The 24,539-nt window shown below is 36.6% G+C and overlaps 1 protein-coding gene across 7 annotated transcripts in view; it reads right to left on the bottom strand.

The window, feature by feature from the left end:
* The window catches only part of METTL15 (methyltransferase 15, mitochondrial 12S rRNA N4-cytidine), a 366,840-nt gene that overhangs the window by 249,888 nt on the left and 92,413 nt on the right, over positions 1-24,539 (bottom strand). For all 7 annotated transcript variants that reach the window (XM_061151088.1, XM_061151106.1, XM_061151078.1 and 4 more), the window contains one exon: positions 23,768-23,904. In XM_061151088.1, coding sequence (XP_061007071.1) covers positions 23,768-23,904 — 137 coding nt within the window. The remainder of the gene's footprint in view (positions 1-23,767; positions 23,905-24,539) is intronic.

The raw sequence follows: 24,539 nt of genomic DNA, 5'->3' as shown, positions 1-24,539 counted from the left end.
TTGGACACGTTCACCATAAGCTAACAGGCTGAGAGGTTGGTCAGGTGAGAATAGACTAGAATGGAGGTGGGCACACAGCAGACTGGAATGATCTAATTTGTTTTAAAAAAGGAAAACTTGCCCTGGTAATGAAACTAGGAGATGACAGCAAACTGATCTGGCATGGTATGGCTAAGGTGGTAAATGGGGCCAAAGTTTATGTATATTTTGAAGGTATATCTAATAGGATTTCTAGAGGAAACTGTATTGCAAATAAAAAAGAGAGAAGAATCTTTTCTCGAATTAAAAAATGTATTTTATTTTGCCTGAGCAAATAGAAAAATACAATCACCCTGAACAGATGGTTGGATTCAAGGCAAAGCAGGTTTTAAGGGGAAGATCAAGAGCTTTGTTTGGATGTGTTAGATTTGCGATTTCTATTAGACAGCCAAGTGGAAATGTTGACTAAGCAATTGGAGAAAAAAATATCTAGAGATAAAAATATGAGAGTCAACAATGGGTAGATAGTTTTAAAAGCTCTGAGACTGAATAACATTACTGAGGGAGTCAGTGTAAATAGAAAAGAGGCCTGCAGAATGATCTCCAAAGAAGCACAAATATAACGGGAAGGTAAGAAGGAATTTCTAAAGGAGTTTGAGAAGAACTAAAGAGCTTCTTGATGAAAGTGAAGGAGGAGAGTGGAAAAGTTGGCGTAAAACTCAACATTCACACTAAGATCATGGCATCTGGTCCCATCACTTCATGGCAAATAGATTGGTAAACAATGGAAACAGTGACAGACTTTATTTTCTGGGCTCCAAAATCACTGTAGATGGTGACTGCAGCCATGAAACTAAAAGACACTTGCTGCTTGGAAGAAAAGCTATGACCAACCTAGACAGCATATTAAAAAGCAGAGACATTACTTTGACAACAAAAGGTTGTCCAGTCAAAGCTATGGTTTTTCCAGTGGTCATGTATGGATGTGAGAGTTGGACTATAAAGAAAGCTGAGTGCCAAAGACTGATGCTTTGGAACTGTGGTGTTGGAGAAGACTCTTGAGAGTCCCTTGGACTGCAAGGAGATCCAACCAATCCATCCTAAAGGAAATCTGAATATTCACTGGAAGAACTGTTGCTGAAGCCGAAACTCCAATACTTTGGCCACCTGATGCAAAGAGCTGATTCATTTGAAAAGACCCTGATGCTGGGAAAGACTGAAGGCAGGAGGAGAAGGGGACAACAGAGGATGAGATGGTTGGATGGCATCACTGATACTATGGACATGAGTTTGAGTAAGCTCTGGGAGTTGGTGATGGACAGGGAAGCCTGACATGCTGTAGTCCATGGGACTGCAAAAATTCGGATATGACTGAGCAACTGAACTTAACTGAAATAACAGGGAGGAGGAAAGCAAAAGGATCCAAATAATATAGTTTGAAGGAGGAGGAAGTAGGAGACGGCATCACACGATGCTGACAGTTCAAGTAAGAAATGAGAATTCACCCCTGAATTTGTTAATGTGGATATCACTGGTGTCTGTGATAGGAGGAGTTTTGGTAGATTTGGAAGGTGGAGCAGGTGAAAACGTTACTTGGGTAAATCCAAGTAAGAATGGAAAAAGAAGTTCAAAACTGCATCTAGACAGATGATGGAATAACTACAACAGAGAAGTGAATACACCACTTATGTATTTGTACTTGAATGTTAACTGGGAGACTGACTCCAAAATAATAAAAACAGAAGATGCAACTGCTATAGTAACAATAGTTAAGATTTATTTAAATAACTAGGCATTATTTTCTCACTTCTTACTTTATTCATCATGAAGATGATGTGACTGACACACAGAGTAAATTGCCAAAGTCACATAGTTAATGGGAGGAAAAAAAGTTCAGGTAGTCTTGTCTTCCAAAGAGACTTTCATTCTTCAGGTTAAAAAGAAATCATCTACAATCTAAATCTGTGGTATTTGTATGCCACAGCATGGGGATGGGGGAAGAGCTTTATGATTCAGATGGATATAGAAATTTAATATCTAGAAGTAATTATTTATATGAGCAAAATTATTTTTAAAATACCTTTTCTTATTCTCTATTATTTTGCTTGCTTTTAAAGAATTATAATATTAATATTCAAAGTTTTAGTCTGCTTTTAATTATTACCATCTACATTATTTAGTCAGTAAGGCAAATACTTTGTGTCCTAATCTAAAATAGACAGAAGCAGAGAACAGAATGGTGGTTGTCAGGTACTAGGGAAAAGGGTAATTGGGGAGATATTAGGCAAAGGGTACAAAGTTTCAGTTACACGGGATAAGTAAGTCTTAGAGATCTACTGTGCAGCACAGATCCTCTGGTAAACAATACTGTATCCCAAAGAAAGGCAATCCCAAAGAATGCTCAAACTACCGAACAATTGCACTCATCTCACACGCTAGTAAAGTAATGCTCAAAATTCTCCAAGCCAGGCTTCAGCAATACATGAACCATGAACTTCCAGATGTTCAAGCCAGTTTTAGAAAAGGCAGAGGAACCAGAGATCAAATTACCAACATCCGCTGGATCATCGAAAAAGTAAGAGAGTTCCAGAAAAACATCTATTTCTGCTTTATTGACTATGCCAAAGCCTTTGACTGTGTGGATCAAAACAAACTGTGGAAAGTTCTTCAAGAGATGGGAATACCAGACCACCTGACTTGCCTCTTGAGAAACCTATATGCAGGTCAGGCAACAGTAAGAAATGGACATGGAACAACAGACTGGTTCCACAGAGGAAAAGGAGTACGTCAAGGCTGTATATTGTCACCCTGCTTATTTAACTTATATGCAGAGTACATCATGAGAAACGCTGGGCTGGAAGAAGCACATGCTGGAATCAAGATTGCTGGGAGTAATATCAATAACCTCAGATATGCAGATGACACCACCCTTATGGCAGAAAGTGAAGAAGAACTAAAAAGCCTCTTGATGAAAGTGAAAGAGAAGAGTAAAAAAGTTGGCTTAAAGCTCAACATTCAGAAAACTAAAATCATGGCATCTGGTCCCATCACTTCATGGCAAATAGATGGGGAGACAGTGGAAACAGTGTCAGACTTTATTTTATTGGGCTCCAAAATCACTGCAGATGGTGACTGTAGCCATGAAATTAAAAGATGCTTACTCCTTGGAAGGAAAGTTATGACCAACCTAGATAGCATATTAAAAAGCAGAGACATTACTTTGCCAACAAAGGTTCGTCTAGTCAAAGCTATGGCTTTTCCAGTGGTCATGTATGGATGTGAGAGTTGGACTGTGAAGAAAGCTGAGCGCCAAAGAATTGATGCTTTTGGACTATGGTGTTGGAGAAGACTCTTGAGAGTCCCTTGGACTGCAAGGAGATCCAACCAGTCCATCCTAAAGGAGATCAGTCCTGGGTGTTCATTGGAAGGACTGATGCTGAAGATGAAACTCCAATACTTTGGCCACCTCATGTGAAGAGTTGACTCACTGGAAAAGACCCTGATGCTGGGAGGGACTGGGGGCAGGAGGAGAAGGGGATGACAGAGGATGAGATGGCTGGATGGCATCACTGACTCAATGGGCATGAGTTTGAGTAAACTCCGGGAGTTGGTGATGGACAGGGAAGCCTGGCGTGATGTGATTCATAGGGTCACAAAGAGTCAGACACAACTGAGCAACTGAACTGAACTGAACTGAATTACATACTTTAAAGTTTGCTAAGAGGGTGGGTCTTGTTAAATACTCATCACAGAATAATAATAAATAAGTAAATGGAAATAAACCTTTTGAAGTCATGAATATACTTATGGCACAGATTGTGGTGATGTTTTCAGGGATGCATACTTATCTCCAAATTCATCAAGTTGTATATGTGTCACATGTACAGGTTTTAAAATGTCATTCATCCTTCAGTAAAGTGGTTTACAAAAAATACTTTGTGTTATAAAAATAAGTACAAAGATATATTCTTTACTTATAATGTGCTCCATTTTGGGTATTTATATTCATTGCATTTGATAATATAAACTTTAAACCACTTAAAACCATATTCATGATACCAGATGTGGTTCCTTAATGTCAGAAATTTAGATTGCTATTAGGAATATAATAAGAAATAATGACCGATTTTGGTTTCCACTTGAATTCCTTACATACTGGTACATAACTTTGAAATTCCAAGCTTAGACTAGTTCTTATTCTATTTTTCCTCATGATGCGTATGCTGCTACCTTAATAAGGAGAAAAAAATGGGTCAAGCCCTGTTAGATATTCAGAGTGTGGGTGGAAATCCTTTGACGAGCTTTCTGGGGATGCCTCTTAACATGGGAATTGCTGTTGAGATTCCATGAGAAAAAGATAAAATTCTGTCAGTGGCAATATCTCTTACAAATAAACCCTTTCACACCCACTAAAAAAAGGTTAGAAAGGTGCCTGAAATCTAGCAATTAACCACTATCATTGCAAAATTTTCATGCAGAAAATCCTACGCTGAGCCTACACATTGCACACAATATGTTGCTTTTAATATACTAGCTTATATGAAAAATAATTCCCTAAGATATAAAATATGTAAGGGTGTTAATACAAAAAATATTTTTTACATTTTTCTATGTATCCTCATAGCCTCTATTATTACATGACAATTTCCTGTCATATAATTAGCTTTTTTTCTTTCAAAGATATGATTATTTTTGTTTATAGGAGTTTGACATTTTAAATCTGAGTTTTTCAATTTCAGTGAAAGGAAAACAGACTACCATGAGTAATGAATGGAATAAAGTTTCTTATAACATATAGTATCTAAAGACATAATGAGAATATGTATATTCCCATAGAGGTTCCTTAGGGGTGCAGGACCTCAAGTGGTTTTTATACAGTAAAAGCTAGTAATAAGGGCTCTGAATTCATTGGAAGGTATACTATATTTAATCAAAGTTTATCTCCTAATATTTCTGTGAGAAAATCTGTATTTAATGAGGAGTTGAGTCTACAGTTAGCCCCTTAATTCTCTCTGGAACCTAAATCTAGACTAACAACTTTACTTTAAATAGTGGTCTGGAGATTTTAAAAGTTCTATTTACATTGTGAAAGTAGGAAGCCAGATAAACTCAGCAAACTGCATCTAATTTTTTATTTTATACATATGATGCAGAAAATGGAAAATCATCATCCATTCATATATCTATCCATCCATATGACCTTAATCCAGTATTTGCTACAGAATTTGGAAGATACAAAGTCAGGTAAGACACAGTCATGCTTTAAGGGGTATACCATATGGAAGTAAACCAACAGAATAATGTGTTAAGAGCCTGGATAAAGATTGCAAAGGGTGTAATAAGGGGAGAGAAGAAGGATATTAAATCAAACTGGGAAGTCACTGATGACTTCCTAAAGGACAAGGTACTTAGTTTTGAAAGATAAGTGGGGTAAATAATGAACAGTTAAATGAACAGCATGGAGACATAGAGAGTGGTAGGACAAAACATGATGCGTTTATTATGTAAAAGTAGTTTAATACATAATGGAAAATATAAGGAGACTGGTGTGGAGTCACAGGAAATAAATCTAGAGAAACGACAGAGGTCATATGCTCAATGACCTCCTAAGGTAAGCCAATAAATTTAACTTTATCTGGAAAGCTATGGTTCATCATTGAAAAATTTAATAATTTTAAAATGGAATAAAGCCTGCTGTAAGGAAATATTACTTGAATAGCTTATTTAATTTGATCAGTGACATTTTGTTATTACAAACATTTCACTTGTCCTATGAAATGTCCATAATATGTCCTATGTAATGTGTATCCTTCCTCCTCATAAATATTTATAACAATGGCATTTTATTTAAATAACATAGAGTAAGTTCTTCCATACTTTATAAGCTTATTTCCACAATATCTAAGAGTCCTGGCACTCATTACCCTGTATTGTAAACTCCTGTTTAGTATCTATGATTCCTGGTAAAGTAGAAAGAGATTATATTGCTCTTTTTACTGAGCTATATTTCCAGAATGCAGTTTAATATCTGCTCCAAAATAGATTCTTGAACTAAATGAGCAACAAACAATACTTACAGCAAAAATAAGAACAGATATTCCAAAAATAATTTAAGGCTGAGTTTAGAATGCATTTGATATTTTCCCTTCCAGGAGATATATCTACCTGATCTCACTAGTGGTTTACCTATATATTTGATAATGAGCTGTCTCTTGTGGTACAGAGACACAGTGCCCTAATCTTGGGCTTCTGAGCATTCCCGATCCCCAGCCTATTTCCCTATACACAGCAGGCACTAAAATGAATGTTGAATTGTGCATTAAATTTAGATTGCATTCTCTCAGGAAACAAGAATAAAATACTAAAGCAGATAATCCAATCCAGCAGCTGTTTGTTTCAGTTTTACTTTAAATATCAGACAAAAGTGGGGGTGTAGAGAACAGGAGGATTGTACATATAATTACAGCAAATGTATTTTGACTTAATTAGTTTATGATGTTAAAGAAAATACAACTATTGTTTTCATTCTTTTAATAACTCAGAAGCCCAAACATAAAGGGTTTTACTAAAATTTTCTCATATGTAATAAAACATGTCTCTAAATACGCATTGCTTAGACAAGATAAAATGAAGTCTTTCTAGGTATAGTCACTCTTGTGCTGAACAAGCTGCTATTCTTATCCTGGTACCATATGGTTATGTTCAAATGACGTAGGCAATAAAAATGGATTATCTTAAGATTGTGAAGAGGTAATTCATTTTCACATAGTTATGATAATATGAAACACCATTTGCATTTCAAATACACATGTTGACTTCCATGAATCGCTTTTGCAAGCTTTAAATCAAATATTCTAACTGAAGAAATAAATCTATAACACTATTTGGGAATGGGTGTGGAGGTGCTAATTATATAGGTCTATACACATCTACAGTTAAGTTTGTATTGTCAGAAAACAACAACCAAAGAGTTTATATGAAATAAACCCTTGCAGACTGTCTACTTATACCAGCAGTAAGTTAAATAATAAGAAGAACTTAAACCTACAGAAAATGAAGGCAACTTAAGAATCAGCCTTCCAGAATTATCAGGTTTCAGAATAAAAAGGGACTAAAAATTAAATATGGAAAAACCTTCAACCTTCTTTAATGAGGAAAAAGTAGTTTCCAGGAAACCAGCAACTTATGAATAAAGAAGGAGAAAGCCAAAGAACAGGAGATATATAGGAAATTTTTCTGATTGGTTGGTGACATTCATAAATATTAGTTATTTTGGCCTGAAGCCAAGGGTTGATGTAGAAATCAAAACTTACAAACAATAAGTCTGGGTGGGAGGGAGAGGAAGACAGTAATACAGTTCACTGGAGCAGTGCTTCTATGTAGTCTTCAGTATTTACACTGACAGTGGGAAAGAGAGCCTGTAATAAAACACTTTGCCTCATGAGGAATGTTGGATGGAGCGTCCCTTACCTTAAATTTTAAACCAGTTCTGATAGATCCATGTTAAAGAACCAAGCAGATAGAGACAGGAAATAAGAGCCAATAATCTTAGTATACACCAAAGAAATTTCTCAGAATCTTAGAATAATGATGATAACAATTAGTATAATCATATACAATCATATAAGACAAGACAGTAATATATGACTATACTAATTGTTGTCATCATTATGGGTTTAGAAAAGGAAGAAGACCTAGAGATCAAATTGCCAACATTCACTGGATTATAGAAAAAGCAAGGGAATTTCAGAAAAACATCTATCTGTTTCATGGACTATGCCGAAGCCTCTGACTATGTAGATCATGACAAACTATCGAATGCTCTTAGAGAGATGGAAATACCAGACCATCTTACCTGTCTCCTGAGAAACCTGTATACAGGTCAAGAAGCAACAGTTAGAACCCGGTAGGGAACAACCAATTGGTTCAAGATCGAGAAAGAAGCAAGACAGGACTGTCTGCCGTCGCCCTGTTTGTTTAACCTATACGCTGAGCACATCATGAGACATGCCGGGCTGGATGAGTTACAGGCTGGAATCAAAACAGGCAGGAGAAACATCAACAACTTCAGATATGCAGATGATACCACTCTAAAGGCAGAAAGTGAAAAGGAACTAAAGAGCTTGCTGAGGGTGAAAGAGGGGAGTGAAAGAGATGGCTTAAGACTAATATTAAAAAAACTAAGATCATGGCATCCGGCCCCATTACTGAATGGCAAATAGAAGGGGAAAAGGGAAAAGTAGTGACAGATTTCCTCTACTTGGGCTCCGAAATCACTGCAGCCATGAAATCAGAAGACTTGCTTCTTGTTAGGAAAGCGATGACAAACCTAGACAGTGTGTTGAAAATAAGAGACATTACTCTGCTGACAAAGTCTAGGTCAGAGTCTAGGTCATGGTCTTCCCAGTGGTCATGTATGGTTGTGAGAGCTGGACCATAAAGAAGGCAGAACACCAAACAACTGATGTCTTCAAACTGTAATGCTGGAGAAGACTCCTGAAAGTCACTTGGACAGCAAGGAGATCAAATCAGTCAATATTCAGGAAGATCAACCCTGAATATTCACTGGAAGGACTGATGCTGAAGCTACAGTATTTTGGTCATCTGATGCAAACAGACGACTCATGGGAAAACTGTCTGATGCTGGGAAAGATGGACAGCAGAAGGAAAAGAGGGTATCAGAGGATGAGATGGCTGGAAAGCATCACTGATTCAATGATCATGAACTTAGGCAAACTTCGGGAGATGGTGAAGGACAGGGAGACCTGGCCTGCTTTAGTCCATGGGGTCACAAAGAGTCTGACATGACTGAACAATAATAATAATACTGTCTTTGATAATTATTATAACAAAGAAACTATAGCTAATATTTATAAATTTTATGCTAAAGCATTTAATTACATAATTTTATATAATCCTCATAACACACCATGAGGTGTGTATGAATAGGAACGCATTTTACAGATGAGAATAAAAACTCTGAAAGCTTAAGTCACATTTTTTAAATCCTACAGCTAGAAAGAGGCAGAACTAAGACTCCAAAACAGGAGTGGTTGATTCCAAAATCCAGACTGCTTCTTAGCAGTTCAGGTGAATATCTGTCATAGGTCATATCCAGAAGAGTCCAAGAGGGAAGGATCCAGATAGAGACAAAAAAGGTTCACAGATCTTGTGAGTCCACTAAGTTTCTGGCAAGGAAAAACAGAAAAAAAATCCAAGCAGGGTAACCAAAAAGTTTAATAAAGAGAGTATTTACAAACACGTGACTAGTTTAAGGAGAGACATAAAAGAATGTGAGAAGTATCCTAAAGTAAAAAGGTGAAGAGTCAAGGGTGAAAAGAGGTGACTGAAATTCCCAAGAGCCAGAGCTGTTATGTAGTAGAAGAGGCCTATGAACAATGAAGTCTGAAGACGAATGTGGTCACTGCTAAGACACACTCTGATCTTATCTCCTCTGTGCTCTGATTTTCTGGCCATGTCACTAATTTGCTGAACGCAATCAGAATCCAGATAAATGTTGTTGATATATCTGTAAAAGTCATTTTCCTGGGATCAAGGGCAGAGAGAGGATCTAAAGACAAATGGAGACTATTTAGCACAACTGGTAGTAATTCGAAGAGTAAGGGTTGACAAAGAAAACTGAGAAAAGCAGTTCGTTTGGTAAATCTAGGATAAAATACCTTTTTAATCCTGTCCATCATCCCTTTCTAAGGTACTATCATAATCCTCAGTAAGAAGAAAAGTTAAATAACTTTCATATACTGTAAAATTTTTAATGACTTCATTAAAATGCTTTAGTCCCTTCAGTTCATTCATTCAGTTGTGTTCAACTCTTTGCAACCCCATGAACCACAGCACACCAGGCTTCCCTGTCCAACACCAACACCTGGAGTCCACCCAAACCCATGTCCATCAAGTCAGTGATGCCATCCAACCATCACATTCTCTGTCGTCCCCTTCTCCTCCTGCCCTCAATCTTTCCCAGCATCAAGTCTTTTCAAATGAGTCAGCTCTTCACATGAGGTGGCCAAAGTATTGGAGTTTCAGGTTTAACATCAGTCTTTCCAATGAACACCCAGGACTGATTTCCTTTAGGATGGACTGGTTGGATCTCCTTGCAGTCCAAGGGATTCTCAAGAATCTTTCCCAGCACCACAGTTCAAAAGCATCAACTCTTCAGTGCTCAGTTTTCTTTACAGTCCAACTTTCACATCCATACATGATCACTGGAAAAACCATAGCCTTCACTAGACGGCCTTTGTTGACAAAGTAATGTCTCTGCTTTTTAATATGCTCTCTAGGATGGTCATAGCTTTTCTTCCAAGGAGCAAGGGTCCTTTAATTTCATGGCTGCAGTCATCATCTGCAGTGATTTTGGAGTCCAAGAAAATAAAGTCTATCATTGTTTCCACGGTTTTCCCATCTATTTGCCATGAAGTGATGGGACCAGATGCCATGATCTTAGTCTGAATGTTGAGTTTTAAGCCAACTTTTTCACTCTCCTCTTTCACTTTCATCAAGAAGCACTTTAGTTCTTCTTTGCTTTCTGCCATAAGGCACTTATCTCATATAAATCTGAATTAAAAGATCTCAATCTAAAAGCAATCATAATTTTAAACTTGAGATGCAATTCATTTATTATAATATTTATCCTTTTAAAGTACACAATTCAGTGGTATACACTGTAAATATTTTGACTACAGATATCTCTTACTCTGAAACTCAATTCCATTTCCATCTATATGTTCTTTGCTCATAGTCAGTGTCTATATTTCACATCTGTTTCATTCATTGCAAAACAGTCAAGCAAAGTACAGGTTAAGAGAAGGCAGTTTTCAGGGGCTTCCAATTCTCCAGGCAACAGGATCCTAGAAAGTGTAACTGTCATCTACACATTTGTTTCTGTTTTGTTTGAATCATAAAAACTTGCTAGCTTACATATATTTATTGTTAAGTATCCAACTTTTTCACTCTCCTCTTTCATTTTCATCAAGAGGCTTTTTAGTTCCTCTTCACTTTCTGCCATAAGGGTGGTGTCATCTGCATATCTGAGGTTATTGATATTTCTCCCAGGAATCTTGATTCCAGCTTGTGCTTCTTCCAGCCCAGCATTTCTCATGATGTACTCTGCATATAAGTTAAATAAGCAGGGTGACAATATACAGCCTTGGCGTACTCCTTTTCCTCTGTGGAACCAGTCTGTTGTTCCATGTCCAGTTCTAACTGTTGCTTCCTGATCTGCATAGAAGTTTCTCAATAGGCAGGTTAGATGGTTTGGTATTCCCATCTCTTTCAGAATTTTCCACAGTTTATTGTGATCCAATAAACTGTGTGATCCACACAGTCAAAGGCTTTGGCATGGTTAAAGAACTTTGCATTGATCACTGAGGAAGGCTTTTTTTTTAATCTCTCCTTGCTATTCTTTGGAACTCTGCATTCAGATGGGAGTATCTTTCGTTTTCTCCTTTGCTTTTCACTTCTCTTCTTTTCACAGCTATTTCTAAGGCCTCCTCAGACAGCCATTTTGCTTTTTGGCATTTCTTTTCCATGGGGATGGTCTTAATCCCTGTCTCCTGTACAGTGTCACGAACCTCCATCCATAGTTCATCATGCACTCTATCAGATCTGGCCCCTTAAATCTATTTCTTACTTCCACTGTATAGTCATAAGAGATTTGATTTAGGTCATACTTGAATGGTCTAGTGGTTTTCCCTACTTTCTTCAATTTAAGTCTGATTTTGGCAATAAGGAGTTCATGATCTGAGCCACAGTCAGCTCCTGGTCTTATTTTTTCTGACTGTATAGAGCTTTTCCACCTTTGGCTGAAAAGAATATCATCAATCTGATTTCGGTGTTGGCCATCTGGTGATGTCCATGTGTAGAGTCTTCTCTTGTGTTGTTGGAAGTGATGTTTGCTATGACGAGTGCGTTCTCTTGGCAAAACTCTATTAGCCTTTGCCCTGCTTCATTCTGTACTCCAAGGCCAAATTTGCCTGTTACTCCAGCTGTTTCCTGACTTCCTACTTTTGCATTCCAGTCCCCTATAATGAAAAGGACATCTTTTTTGGGTGTTAGTTCTAAAAGGTCTTGTAGGTCTTCATAGAAAAGTTCAACTTCAGCTTCTTCAGTGTTACTGGTTGGGACATAGGCTTGGATTACTGTGATATTGAACGGGTTGCCTGGGAAACAAACAGAGATCATTCTGTCATTTTTGAGATTGCATCCAAGTACTGCATTTCGAGCTCTTTTGTTGACCATGATGGCTACTCCATTTCTTCTAAGGGATTTCTGCCCACAGTAGTAGATATAATGGACATCTGAGTTAAATTCACCCATTCCAGTCCATCTTGGTTCACTGATTCCTAGAATGTTGATGTTCTAGTCATTCGAGGGGTATGAACATACATAAGACGAAGTTTCTGTCTTCAGTGAACATTTAGTACACAATGTGAACAAATATGTAGAACAGAGCCATATTAGGATGTAGTTTAAAAAATTTTTTGATCAAGATACATAGAAATATGGTTCAACTGCAATCCCATATACAAAAATATAATATATGCACATATGCATGTGTGTGCTAAGTTGTGTCAGTCATGTCTGACTGTGCAACCTTATGGCCAGCAGCCTGCCAGACTCCTCTCCGTGGGATTTCCTAGGAAAGTATACTGCAGTGAGTTGCCATTTCCTACTCCAGGGGATCTTCCTGACCCAGGGATCAAACCCATGTATCTTGCATCTACCTGCACTGGTAAGCAGGTTCTTTATCACTAGCACCACTTGGGAAGCCCATATGCATATACATCTATATCTATATCTATATACACACATATTGGAAATGATACTTAACTTCCATTATATATTTTCTATTCCACTCCATTCTACTCCATAAAATGTTGATTAAGACCCCAAAAATGATTTCATGTATTCTCTGAAAGAATACACTATACAGTGTTCTAAGTCTAATCCTCACAACATTCCTAGGTAATAGATACTATTATTATCCCTATTTTATTTTTTTTCCATTTATTTTTATTAGTTGGAGGCTAATTACTTTACAGTATTGTAGTGGTTTTTGTCATACATTGACATGAATTAGCCATGGATTTACATGTATTCCCCATCCCGATCCCCCCTCCCACCTCCCTCTCTACCCGATCCCTCTGGGTCTTCCCAGTGCACCAGGTCTGAGCACTTGTCTCATGCATCCAACCTGGGCTGGTGATGTGTTTCACCCTAGATAATATACATGTTTCGATGCTGTTCTCTCGAAACATCCCACCCTCGCCTTCTCCCACAGAGTCCAAAAGTCTGTTCTGACTATTTTAAAGAAGAGAAAACTGAGAAACGGAGAGGTCAAGAAATTTATCCAGTTTTTCAGTGAGAAAATCTGAGCTGTGATCAAAAAAAGAAGCAGTCTGGCTGTAGAACTTTATAATAAAGAAGAAAAAGAGGTTAAATATTAAAGTTACCAAGACTTGAGGGAGAACTAAATGACCCTCACTGCTGACTACACACAAGCGGTGAGCAAAAGGGAATAGTTAAGTAAAACTACTGCCTGGGCTCATTCCCCCAACAAATGAATGAATGTTTCCCAGCTGGTGCCACTCTCCCAGAGAGTGACAAGAGGTGGAGCAGATTCTGGAGGAATTAAAATTACTGAAAGTCTTCAGTGAGAAGGCAAATACTCGGCAGGAATTAGGAAAATAGCAGGATTGAATGTACTTATCCTTTTTCTTCTTCCTTATATTGGTCAAGTCAGAGAAATGGGAATACTTGAAGGGTCTTTTAAAATTTAGTGCCGCAATATTAACATCAGTTTCAGCTATAAGCATGCATCATAATTTTACTTTGGAATAAATTATTTTTAGAATGCTATCAAAATGGGAATGGGATGCTAGGGACCATCAAAGCAAAGCAAAATTTTAATAGGAAGATAAGGAAAAGAAACTCTTTAAGTCTCAATCACCATCAGCTTCCAGGTAGAGTGGCAACTCCTAGTCTTCTACAAAGTCTCAGGATGTGCTCCGTTTCTCAGTCGTGTCCAACTCTTTGCGACCAGATGGACTGTAACCCACCAGGCTCCTCTGTCTATGGAATTTTCCAGGCAAGTATACTGGAGTGGGTTGCCATTTCCTACTCCAGAGGGTCTTCCTGACCCAGGGACAGAACCCACGTCTCCTGTGACCCCTACATTGGCAGGTGGATTCTTTACCACTGTGCCAGTGTTACTGAATCCATTTCAGTTTTACCCTTCTCCAACCCATTCTTCATACAGCAGGTAGAATAATCTCTTAAAGCAAATACGATTATATCAATTCCTTGTTTCACTGCTGCCTATTCATTGCTCTTAAAGTTCAAAATCTTTAATAAGGTCCCATGGTTTGACCCTAGCTTACTTCTCTAGCCACACTTACTCTCTATCATGCACTCACATTGTTCATTTTACAGTCCCTTCAGAATATAGCAGTCTCTTTCCTGCTGAAGATCTTTAAATATTCTTTTCTCACTACTACAAATTCTCCCTCTTCCTCCACCACCCCTGCCTCTTTGCTGAGCTACCAGTCACTACTTCAGATTCTGACTTAAATTCACATACTCAGGTAGTCTTTCAAGATGGTCTAGACTAGACATGAACATATCACTCTTAGAACATATTGTACTCATATTTCTCTTAAAACATACTATATTCATTCTAAGACATAATCACAATTGTATTTAAATTACAAATAGTGGAATTATTTGTGTGCTATCTGTTTTGCTTCACCATAATGGACAGAGGGGCCAGTCAGCCTACAATCCATGGGGTCAGAAAAAGTCAGACATGACCTAACAACTAAACAACAACAAAAGTCTGTGAAGGCACAGACTATATTTCCTAATCCTCTTGAAACCACTAGAACTCTCAGATTGCCTGAAAATTACTTAGTACAATGTATGTCTTACTCCAAGCTTCAGAACTGAACGTTTAGTAAACGAGAGAGTCAAGTACTTTCATCTCCTAAAACACCTTCACCTTGTAAAGATTGATATCCCTTGCATAAAGGTTATATTTAAAAGTATCCAGTGGGGCAAAATATAAGATTCTATTTTGGTAATGTTTATATTACCAAAAAGACTGAAGAGGTGACATACCATCATCAACAGTTCAAAAAGATCTAGTCGATTTTTCCAATTGTCTTTTTTTAATGCTTGTTTATATTTATAAAAATTATTTCACTTTGACAATCATAGCATAATGACCTCTTCTGGTTTGTAAGATTAATAATAACTGTGTCTCATATCTTATCCTTGCAGTCTAAATTTTAGGTAGACAGGGTTGTTTAAGTAGATCATATATTTCTTTGACATGATTTTTACATTGGTCCTGGAGACAAAATGCCTGGGACTGAGTTTGGACTCTGCTACTGAATGTGACTAAATTGCTGTTTTATATACTTACATGTATACATAAAATGGTGTGGTAGCAAGAACCCAAGCAGTGAGCCTGAAGCTAAAACTTGCCTTTGCCAGGATATCCTGTGCAAATTTAACAAAAAATAAGAAACGTTGGCTAAGAAGGTAAATGGTAATATTCAAGTGCTACAGAACAGACTACACAACTTGAACAGATTATATGCATAATTTAGAATAGATCACATCATATAAGTAAATTCACCTGTAACTTTCCAAGTTAATGATCATAGAGCAAACTTCAAATAAAAAGATGGAAGTCAGTTATTGATACTTATTTTTTCTGAAAACAACAAAACACTGGAAGTTCAAATAGTATTAATAACATAATGCTCCTCGAGGATGTGAGAATATAGGAAAAATATTAATATCTCTTATCAAAGGTAAGATTAGACAAACGAAACTACAAGTAAGAAACAGAAAAAAGACTAATATCTACACAACTTCCAAAGTGTTACCCTAAATAAACTATTACCCATGTATGAAAGCATTAGTAACACAGTCTCAGGTAGACAAACACACAGATGTTTCCCTTTTGCATATTTATAGAAAAACTAAGATGTAATCAATTAGTAGAGAACTGAGCCTATATAAAGAACTCAAAATGGAACTTACAGTATTATAAAAAGGCTAGTGGGATGCACTGAAATGAATAAAGTTAATTTAAGTATAGTTAACTTTAGCTATTACTGCCAAACAATGCACATGCAATCTGATAATTATCATAATACTAGATATTAATGTTTAAAAGCCAAAATGGTATTTTAAAAGCCAAGATCTAGGAAAAGAATAGGAAGCAAAAATTAGACTAGTAAGTTCTCACTTTACATGGGGTGGTTAACCAATAAATGTTACTTTTTGCATACTTAACAATAAAAAATGTTTAAGTATCTTAATCCGAAAAAATTTCCAGTCCCCTATAATGAAAAGGACATCTTTTTGGGTGTTAGTTCTAGAAGGTCTTGTAGGTCTTCCTAGAACTCTTCAAGTTCAGCTTCTTCAGCATTACTGGTTGGGGCATAGACTTGGAACACTGTGATATTGAATGGTTTGCCTTGGAAATGAACCGAGATCACTCTGTCATTTCTGAGACTGCATCCAAGTACTGCATTTCGGACTCTTTTGTTGACTATGATGGCTACTCCATTTCTTCTAAGGGATTCTTGCCCACAGTAGTAGATATAATGGTCATCTGAGTTAAATTCACCCATTCCAGTCCATTTTAGTTTGCTGATTCCTAAGATGTTGATGTTCACTCTTGCCATCTCCTGTTTGACCGATGCTGGTAAAGTAATTCTCAAAATTCTCCAAGCCAGGCTTCAGCAATACGTGAACCGTGAACTTCCAGATGTTCAAGCTGGATGTAGAAAAGGCAGAGGAACCAGAGATCAAATTGCCAACATCCATTGTTTCATCGGAAAAGCAAGAGAGTTCCAGAAAAACATCTATTTCTGCTTTATTGACTATGCCAAAGCCCTTGACTGTGTGGATCACAACAAACTGTGGAAAGTTCTTCAAGAGATGGGAATACCAGACCACCTGACCTGCCTCTTGAGAAATCTTATGCAAGTCAGGAAGTAACAGTTAGAACTGGACATGGAACAACAGACTATTTCCAAATAGGGAAAAGAGTACGTCGATGCTATATATTGTCACCCTGCTTATTTAACTTATATGCAGATTACATCATGAGAAACGCTATGCTAGATGAAGCACAAGCTGGAATCAAGATTGCTGGGAGAAATATCAATAACCTCAGATATGCAGATGACACCACCAGTATGGCAGAAAGTGAAGAAGAACTAAAGGGCCTCTTGTTGAAAGTTAAAAAGGAGGATGAAAAATTGGCTTAAAGCTCAACATTCAGAAAACTAAGATCGGGGCGTTCAGTTCCATCACTTCATGGCAAATAGATGGGGAAACAGTGGAAACAGTATCAGACATTATTTTCTTGGGCTCCAAAATCACTGCAGATGGTGACTGCAGTCATGAAGTTAAAAGACGCTTACTCCCTGGAAGAAAAGTTATGATCAACCTAGACAGCATATTAAAAAGCAGAGACATTGCCAACAAAAGTCCGTCTAGTCAAAGCTATAGTTTTTTAGTGACATATGTATGTGAGATTTCAACTATAAAGAAAGCTGAGCACTGAAGAACTGATGGTTTTGAACTGTGGTTTTGGAGAAGACACTTGAGAGTCCCTTGGATTGCAAGGAGATCCAACCAGTCCATCCTAAAGGAAATCAGTCCTGAATATTCATTGGAAGGACTAATGCTAAAGTTGAAACTCCAATACTTTGGTCACCCTACGCAAAGAACTGTCTCATTTGAAAAGACCCTGATGCTGGGAAAGATTGAAGGTGGGAGGAGAAGGGGACAACAGAGGATGAGATGGTTGGATGCATCACTGACTCAATGGACATGAGTTTGAGTAAACTCCAGGAACTGACGATGGATAGGGTCCATCTGCAGCCTGGCGTGCTGCAGTCCATGGGGTCGCAAAGAGTCGGACACGATAGGGTGACTGAACTGAGCTGAACTGAATCTTAAAAAATATTAACATTAGTCAGTAGGAAATTGAAAAAAAAATTTACATGTTGTCAAAATAGCTAGAGAAAAGGCAAAGACAAATATATATACATTGACAAAGGACAAGAGAAAATTTAAATGCTGAAGAAAATTTCAATAAAACACAAAAATAGAATGTATAAGACAAGATGACATAGAAGGAGTAAGCTTCTCCTGATTTAATTACCCTTTACAGAAAACATGCTCAGATTTGTTTACACAAAGTACATCTGGTATTTGTTGTTTAAGGAAATACACCTAAAATAAAATAGTATAAAAAGACTTAAAATAGCAGTAATATGGATAGAGATAAGACTATATTAGAATTCTAGTAAATTAAGTAGCTGCTTATTTTGGTGGTCATGGACTATGAATTATTTTAATTTACTTCTCAGCACTTTTCTGTACTTTGTCATTTTAATTAAGAAAAATATTAGTCAGAAACACAAATACTGTGACCAATAGAAAAATATATTATGCTTCTGGATTTTGATGCAGAGGAAAGATGTCAATTCTTTATTATGTATTTACTATAATTTATCAAAATGTTTTTTAAACTTGGCCAAAATATTCAAAGCTTTAAATGTATAAAAAGAAAAAAAAAAAAAAACCCAAAAGTTCACAAAAGAAACAATACAAACAATATAATGCAACACTAGCAATTAAAAAGATGGAATGAAATATACAAAATCATTACTACTTAGGTGGTGGTTTAACAAGTGAGTTTAATTTTTTTCTGCGTACTTTTCTACATAAGTTTACCCCAGTGAGAGTATCTACTTTTACAAACTACTGAAAGTAACAGCTTGTTGTATTTTTATAATTTACTTTTTGTTGTTCTTGTTTGTTAGTCACTAAGTTATGTCTGACTCTTGGCAACTCCTAGACTGTAGTCTGCCATGCTCCTCTGTCGAGTGGATTTTCCAGGCAAGACTACTGGAGCGGGTTGCTGTTTCCTCCTGAGGGGATCTTCTAGAGACAGGGATTGAACCTGCATCTCCTGCATTGGCAGGTGGATTCTCTACCACTGAGCAAGCAGGGAAGCACCATAGCTCCTTTACCTACAGTCAAATGATGTAATCAATTATCATTTTTATTTTCTTTATACATGTCTATATTCTCTGAACTCAATATGCAGAGCACATATTAACTCTAAATTCAGAAAAAAAAAAGGGTTCAAAAAAATTGTCTTCCAACATCCATCTTCCACTGTGGCAAAAGTCAGCTAACACCCAAATGCTCCAATTTTAATGTGTTTCCTCTTGTAGAGTCCTCAGAGGCAGTAGGGAAAAGTTTCAGTTTTCAAACAACAAGTGATCTGACATGTCATCTTTTCTGAAAGTGCTAAAATGGGTTAGCCTAAAATTCAGCTTTCCTATGAATTGCTTAGTTTTTTTGTGAAAATGTTGGTTTCTATTTTTGACTTAGTTTAACAGAATGAAGAACTTGGGATTTTTCAGAAGCATAGGCTACTCTTTGACAACAGCAAAATAAATAAATGACAGAAAGAAATTAATTCCTCAAAATATGTGCACATTGAAATGACAAAATGTTTCCTTTTTGCATACTTTACTAAATGTTGTAATTACAGAAGTATTTTTAAGAATATAATCAATTTATCTAATCTGTCCATCCTTCCAACCAACCATCCATTTATCCATTATCCCCAGAAGTAATCCCTAGCCCAAATTTGTGTTTATCTTCGTTATGTACATTTTTATACCATAACTATAATTGGAGATATTTTTATATAAATAATATATAGTATCACTTGGCTACTTTACATATGTATGCAGGGATGGTGATCATTCGTCTAGTCTTGTTTCTTTTAACTATTACTTTCCCTTTCTCTGTACCTCTCTCCACTATTAATTTCTTCTTTCTCAAGTTCTCTATGATTATACATACAAAATGCATACACAAAGTCTGTAATAAGCCTATGGATATGCTTCTTTAGACATTGCTTCTTTAATTTAGATGTGATAGATTCCAAGCAGCTTATTTATTTTTTTAATATTAAAAGATACCCAAGAAAAATAAGTAAGAATCCTTTCCCCCATATCCTCATTTTCAAAACTGCTGTCTTCCAGTTTATTACGTATAAAGTTTTATACCATTATTATTTTAATTTCATTTCCCTTTTCATGGCTACTTGTGTGGAGCATCTTTTCACATACTGATGTTTAGTGATTGACCCTTCTATTATTAGTCTACCTTTTAAACTGAATTTGTTGTCTTATCGACTTTGAGAGAACTCCTTTTATTTGATAAATATTAGTAGGGTTCAGGAAAAGTTATCTCAGTCTATGGCCCACTGAACATCTTTACATGGAAAGAATCTGTAAAACGGCACGTGCGGGTCGTAAGAGCTTCACGTGACAGATGCCCTGGGCTGTGCTGTGCTTAGTCGCGCAGTCACGCCCAACTCTTTGTGACTCCATAAACTATGGCCCACCAGGCTCCTCTGTCCATGGGATTCTCCAGGCAAGAATACTGGAGTATGTTGCCATGCGCTCCTCCAGGGGATCTTCCCAACCCAGGGATGGAACCTAGGTCTCCTGAACTGCAGGCAGATTCTTTACCAGCTGAGCTACCAGGGAAGCCGGAGAGATGCCCTGCCTACAACTAAAAGCGTTTGAGATTTTAATAACAGCTAATTGATTCTTGTGATGCTTATCAACCTGTCATTGACTGTATGACATGAAGCCATCCTTGTATTCTTGAATTTAACTGTATTAGGCCATAGCTATTATTCTTTCTGTCCAACTCTTTTTGAAACCCCATGGACTATTAATCTTTTATCTAAATTATGGGTAACTTAGATATACTAGCAATGCATTTTGAATTCTGCATTTATATACTTCAATGACGTTGGACTTTTTCTCTTTTTCTTTTTATACTATCTCTAGCAGAATTAGGCATTAAAACACTGCTGAATTCAATACCAAATGAACTTTAAGAGCTCTGCATATTTACCATGGTCAGGACTAGCATAAAGGACAATGCTCTTTCCTATTCTTTAAGAGCTAGATAACAACTGCAAACCTGGTTACTATGCATTTTTCTATATACTTTAGTTACCTTTCTAATGTCTTTTATGGCAATAACCGATTAAAGGTTTATAGCTATTGAATCAATTTTAGTAATTTATATTTTGTTAGCAATTATTTTTTTATTCATTTAATTATTCATTATTCATTTAATCTAGGGTTCACATGTTGCCACAGCATTGCAGTAAAATCACCTTACAATTTACCTTGTGCCTATGGTTGGTTTTCTCTCTCAATCTTAATCATATAAATATTTTTGCTCTCTTTTACCCTTAATCAGGCTGAAAGGGATTTTGCTATTTTCAAAGAATGATCACTTGAGATTTCTTTCTGCATTTTTTTTCTTTTCAGTATCTTTGATTCTAGAATTTCTCTGGTTGTATACTATCACCCTGTTTATTTAATTTACATGCAGAGTACATCATGGCAAAATGCCAGGCTGGATGAAGTACAAGCTGGAATCAAGATTGCTGGGAGAAATACCAATAACCTCAGATATACAGATGACATCACCCTTAAGGCATAAAGTGAAGCAGAACTAAAGAGCCTCTTGGTGAAAGTGAAAGAGGAGAGTGAAAAAGCTGGTTTAAAACTCATTCAAAAAACTAAAATCATGGCATCTGGTCCCATCACTTCATGGCAAATAGACAGGGAAACAGTAGAAACAGTGACAGACTTAATTTTCTTGGGCTCCAAAATCACTGTAGATGGTGACTGCAGCCATGAAATTAAAAGGGGTTTGCTCCTTGGAAGAAAAGTTATGACCAACCTAGAGAGCTTATTAAAAAGCAGAGACATTACTTTGCCAACAAAGGTCTGTCTAGTCAAAGCTATTGTTTTTCCAGTAGTCATGTAAGGATGTGAGAGCTGAACCATAAAGATGAGCAACGAAGAACTGATGCTTTTGAACTGTGATGTTGGAGAAGACTCTTGAGAGTCCCTTGGACTGCAAGGAGATCAAATCAGTCCTAGGTGTTCATTGGAAGGACTGATGTTGAAGCTGAAATTCCAGTAATTTGGCCACCTGATGTGAAGAGCTGACTCATTGGAAAAGACCCTGATGCTGGGAAAGATTGAGGGCAGGAGGAGAAGGGGACAACAGAGGATGAGATGGTTGGATGGCATCACTGACTCAATGGACATTGGTTTGGGTGGACTCTCGGAGTTGGTGATGGACAGGGAGGCCTGGCGTGCTGCAGTTCATGGGGTCGCAAGGAGTCGGACATGACTGAGTGACTGAACTGAACTATAATTTAATAAAATGAGATTACTGGGTGATGGGTAAAATATACATCCCATCTCTGCCACTATTAAGTATATGTGCCTTTTAGCAAACTAATATGCGTAGCTAATAGTTTCCACATTTGTAAACTGCAAAGAGAATACAGTCTTGAGATTCCATTTAAGAAACTAGAGTGTTTGGAAGAATAAGAGACCTTGGGAATCACCACCTTTAGAAAAATAATATCTAAGAAAAACAAAGTTGTCTATGCTAGTGATATATAATGGAGACCTATATTCATTCTACAAATGTTCATATCATAATCAAGTAAACTCCTAAAAAGTTTCACAAATATGAATGCCCCAGTACAAGACTTCAAGAAAGTGCATTTTAAGTTACTTTGCTTAAAATGAAAGAATGATAAAAAAAAAATACTGTGCCATAAAAACACACCCTCATATTTTTGTTAGAAATAAAGAACCTGGGGTCAAATGGGTTTCCAGGAGTTTCCAAACACTGTGATCTTGCACACAAAAATCTAGGTATATTTATTTACACTTTTATTGGGAGATGTAATCATATAGATCTGCAAAGAGTCTGGGACTTGAGAGAAGTTGAAAAGACTATTCTAGATTTGTAATCCAACTTTCTACCTTTAGCCTGTGATTAAACCTTCCCATGGCCTTACTTTAGCTACTTCACCAAAGAGACCTTTCCATTGTTAGACAGCTATAACTGGTAAAAACTCTATGTCCAGTCACAATTTACCTAAAAAATTCTCATCTATTTTTTTGATTTCAGTCTCTGGAGCTTAGCAGAATAGAACAACTCCCCATTACAGAAAAGAGCCCTTTACACATTTGGAGATGACCATCTGAATTCCAAGATATTTGTCTTTTACAGCCTGATGTCTTTTAAACAACATAACAACATAACTCATTAATTCAAATATTTTTCTCTAGAGGAAAATGCTTTAAAACTTATAAAGACAATAACCTTAAAGTTTTTTAAAGTTCTACCATAAATGCTCACTACTTTTGACAGAGGGATAGAAAGGTCTAAATTTATTTGTGAACTGCCAAAAGATTTCAAAGAAAATTGCATTACGTTGATGTATGTGACCTCATGAATTCTACAGAATTTTTACATACTTATTACTCCACTGAATTCTTAGAAACTGTAAATAAAATATTTTTTAAATGTTTTAAAAGTATGGGTTATCTGGCAAAATCCTATTGAAGGATGGATTTCAACACATTTTCAAATACCTGCCAAAAATAATTTTTTGTGTTTATACTTATTTACAAAGGATAAATGCAGCAATATTTTTAAGTGGTTCTAAAAGTATCATTTACATCAATGCTTTTTGGATAAAAAGGGAGGAAATATTTCATTAAGTATAACATCATACAAGGGAGAACAAATTCCAAATGGTAAACCAAGATCCATAAAACTGAGCAACAAAATTAAACGTCTATACAAGAGTATTACTCACGGGTACAATTCTGAAAGCTGTTCAGCTATTGCATATGCTGTTGGGTCTCTGTCTAATGCATACAGAGTAATATCTGGCTCCTTCTGTAGAATGGCTCTTGTGTGTCCTCCTGAACCAAACGTCATATCTAGAAAAACCTAGACAACACAGGAAGAGAAAATTACCACTTAGTATGAACAAAATTTATTCTTGCCAGCTTACCTTATTTCTAAACTCACATGATGCTTTTCAGAGCTGATAGCAAATAGAAAAACAAATATACTATTATTAATATATTTATTTTTGCCTAGAGTTCAATTTATTTTACATGAAGTTTGGATCAATTATGAGTGATCAATCCAAAAGAATTTGTCAGAGTATCAACAAAATAATAATTTTTGTCATAGGCTTTGAATTCAGGTCTCCTGCATTGCAGGCAGATTCCCTACTGTTTGGGCCACCAGGGAAGCCCCAAACCTCTAGGTAGCGGCCGAGACAATTCTGAAGCAAAAGATTTACCAGGACAACAGGATACAATATACAGGGTACGTAAGTTTAAAGGCTTGGATCATTCAAGATACACAATGAAGTTAACTGGATCTGAATCTATTTCTTAGCTATTTTATTTAGCCGCAAGAAAAAAAAGCCAGCTGAGAGTTGGGCAAGAAATTAGAAATTAGACCAGGACCATGATGGAAAAGAATATTAAAAAAATATTATAAATATTTATATATAGATATAGATAGATAGATATGTGTGTGTGTGTGTGTGTAAAACTGAGTCACTTTGGTGT

The sequence above is a fragment of the Dama dama genome, chromosome 1, assembly GCF_033118175.1.
Source record: "Dama dama isolate Ldn47 chromosome 1, ASM3311817v1, whole genome shotgun sequence".
Classification (NCBI taxonomy): Eukaryota; Metazoa; Chordata; class Mammalia; order Artiodactyla; family Cervidae; genus Dama; species Dama dama.
Note: the sequence above shows the minus strand (reverse complement) of the source record. Positions and strands in the feature narration are given on the sequence as shown.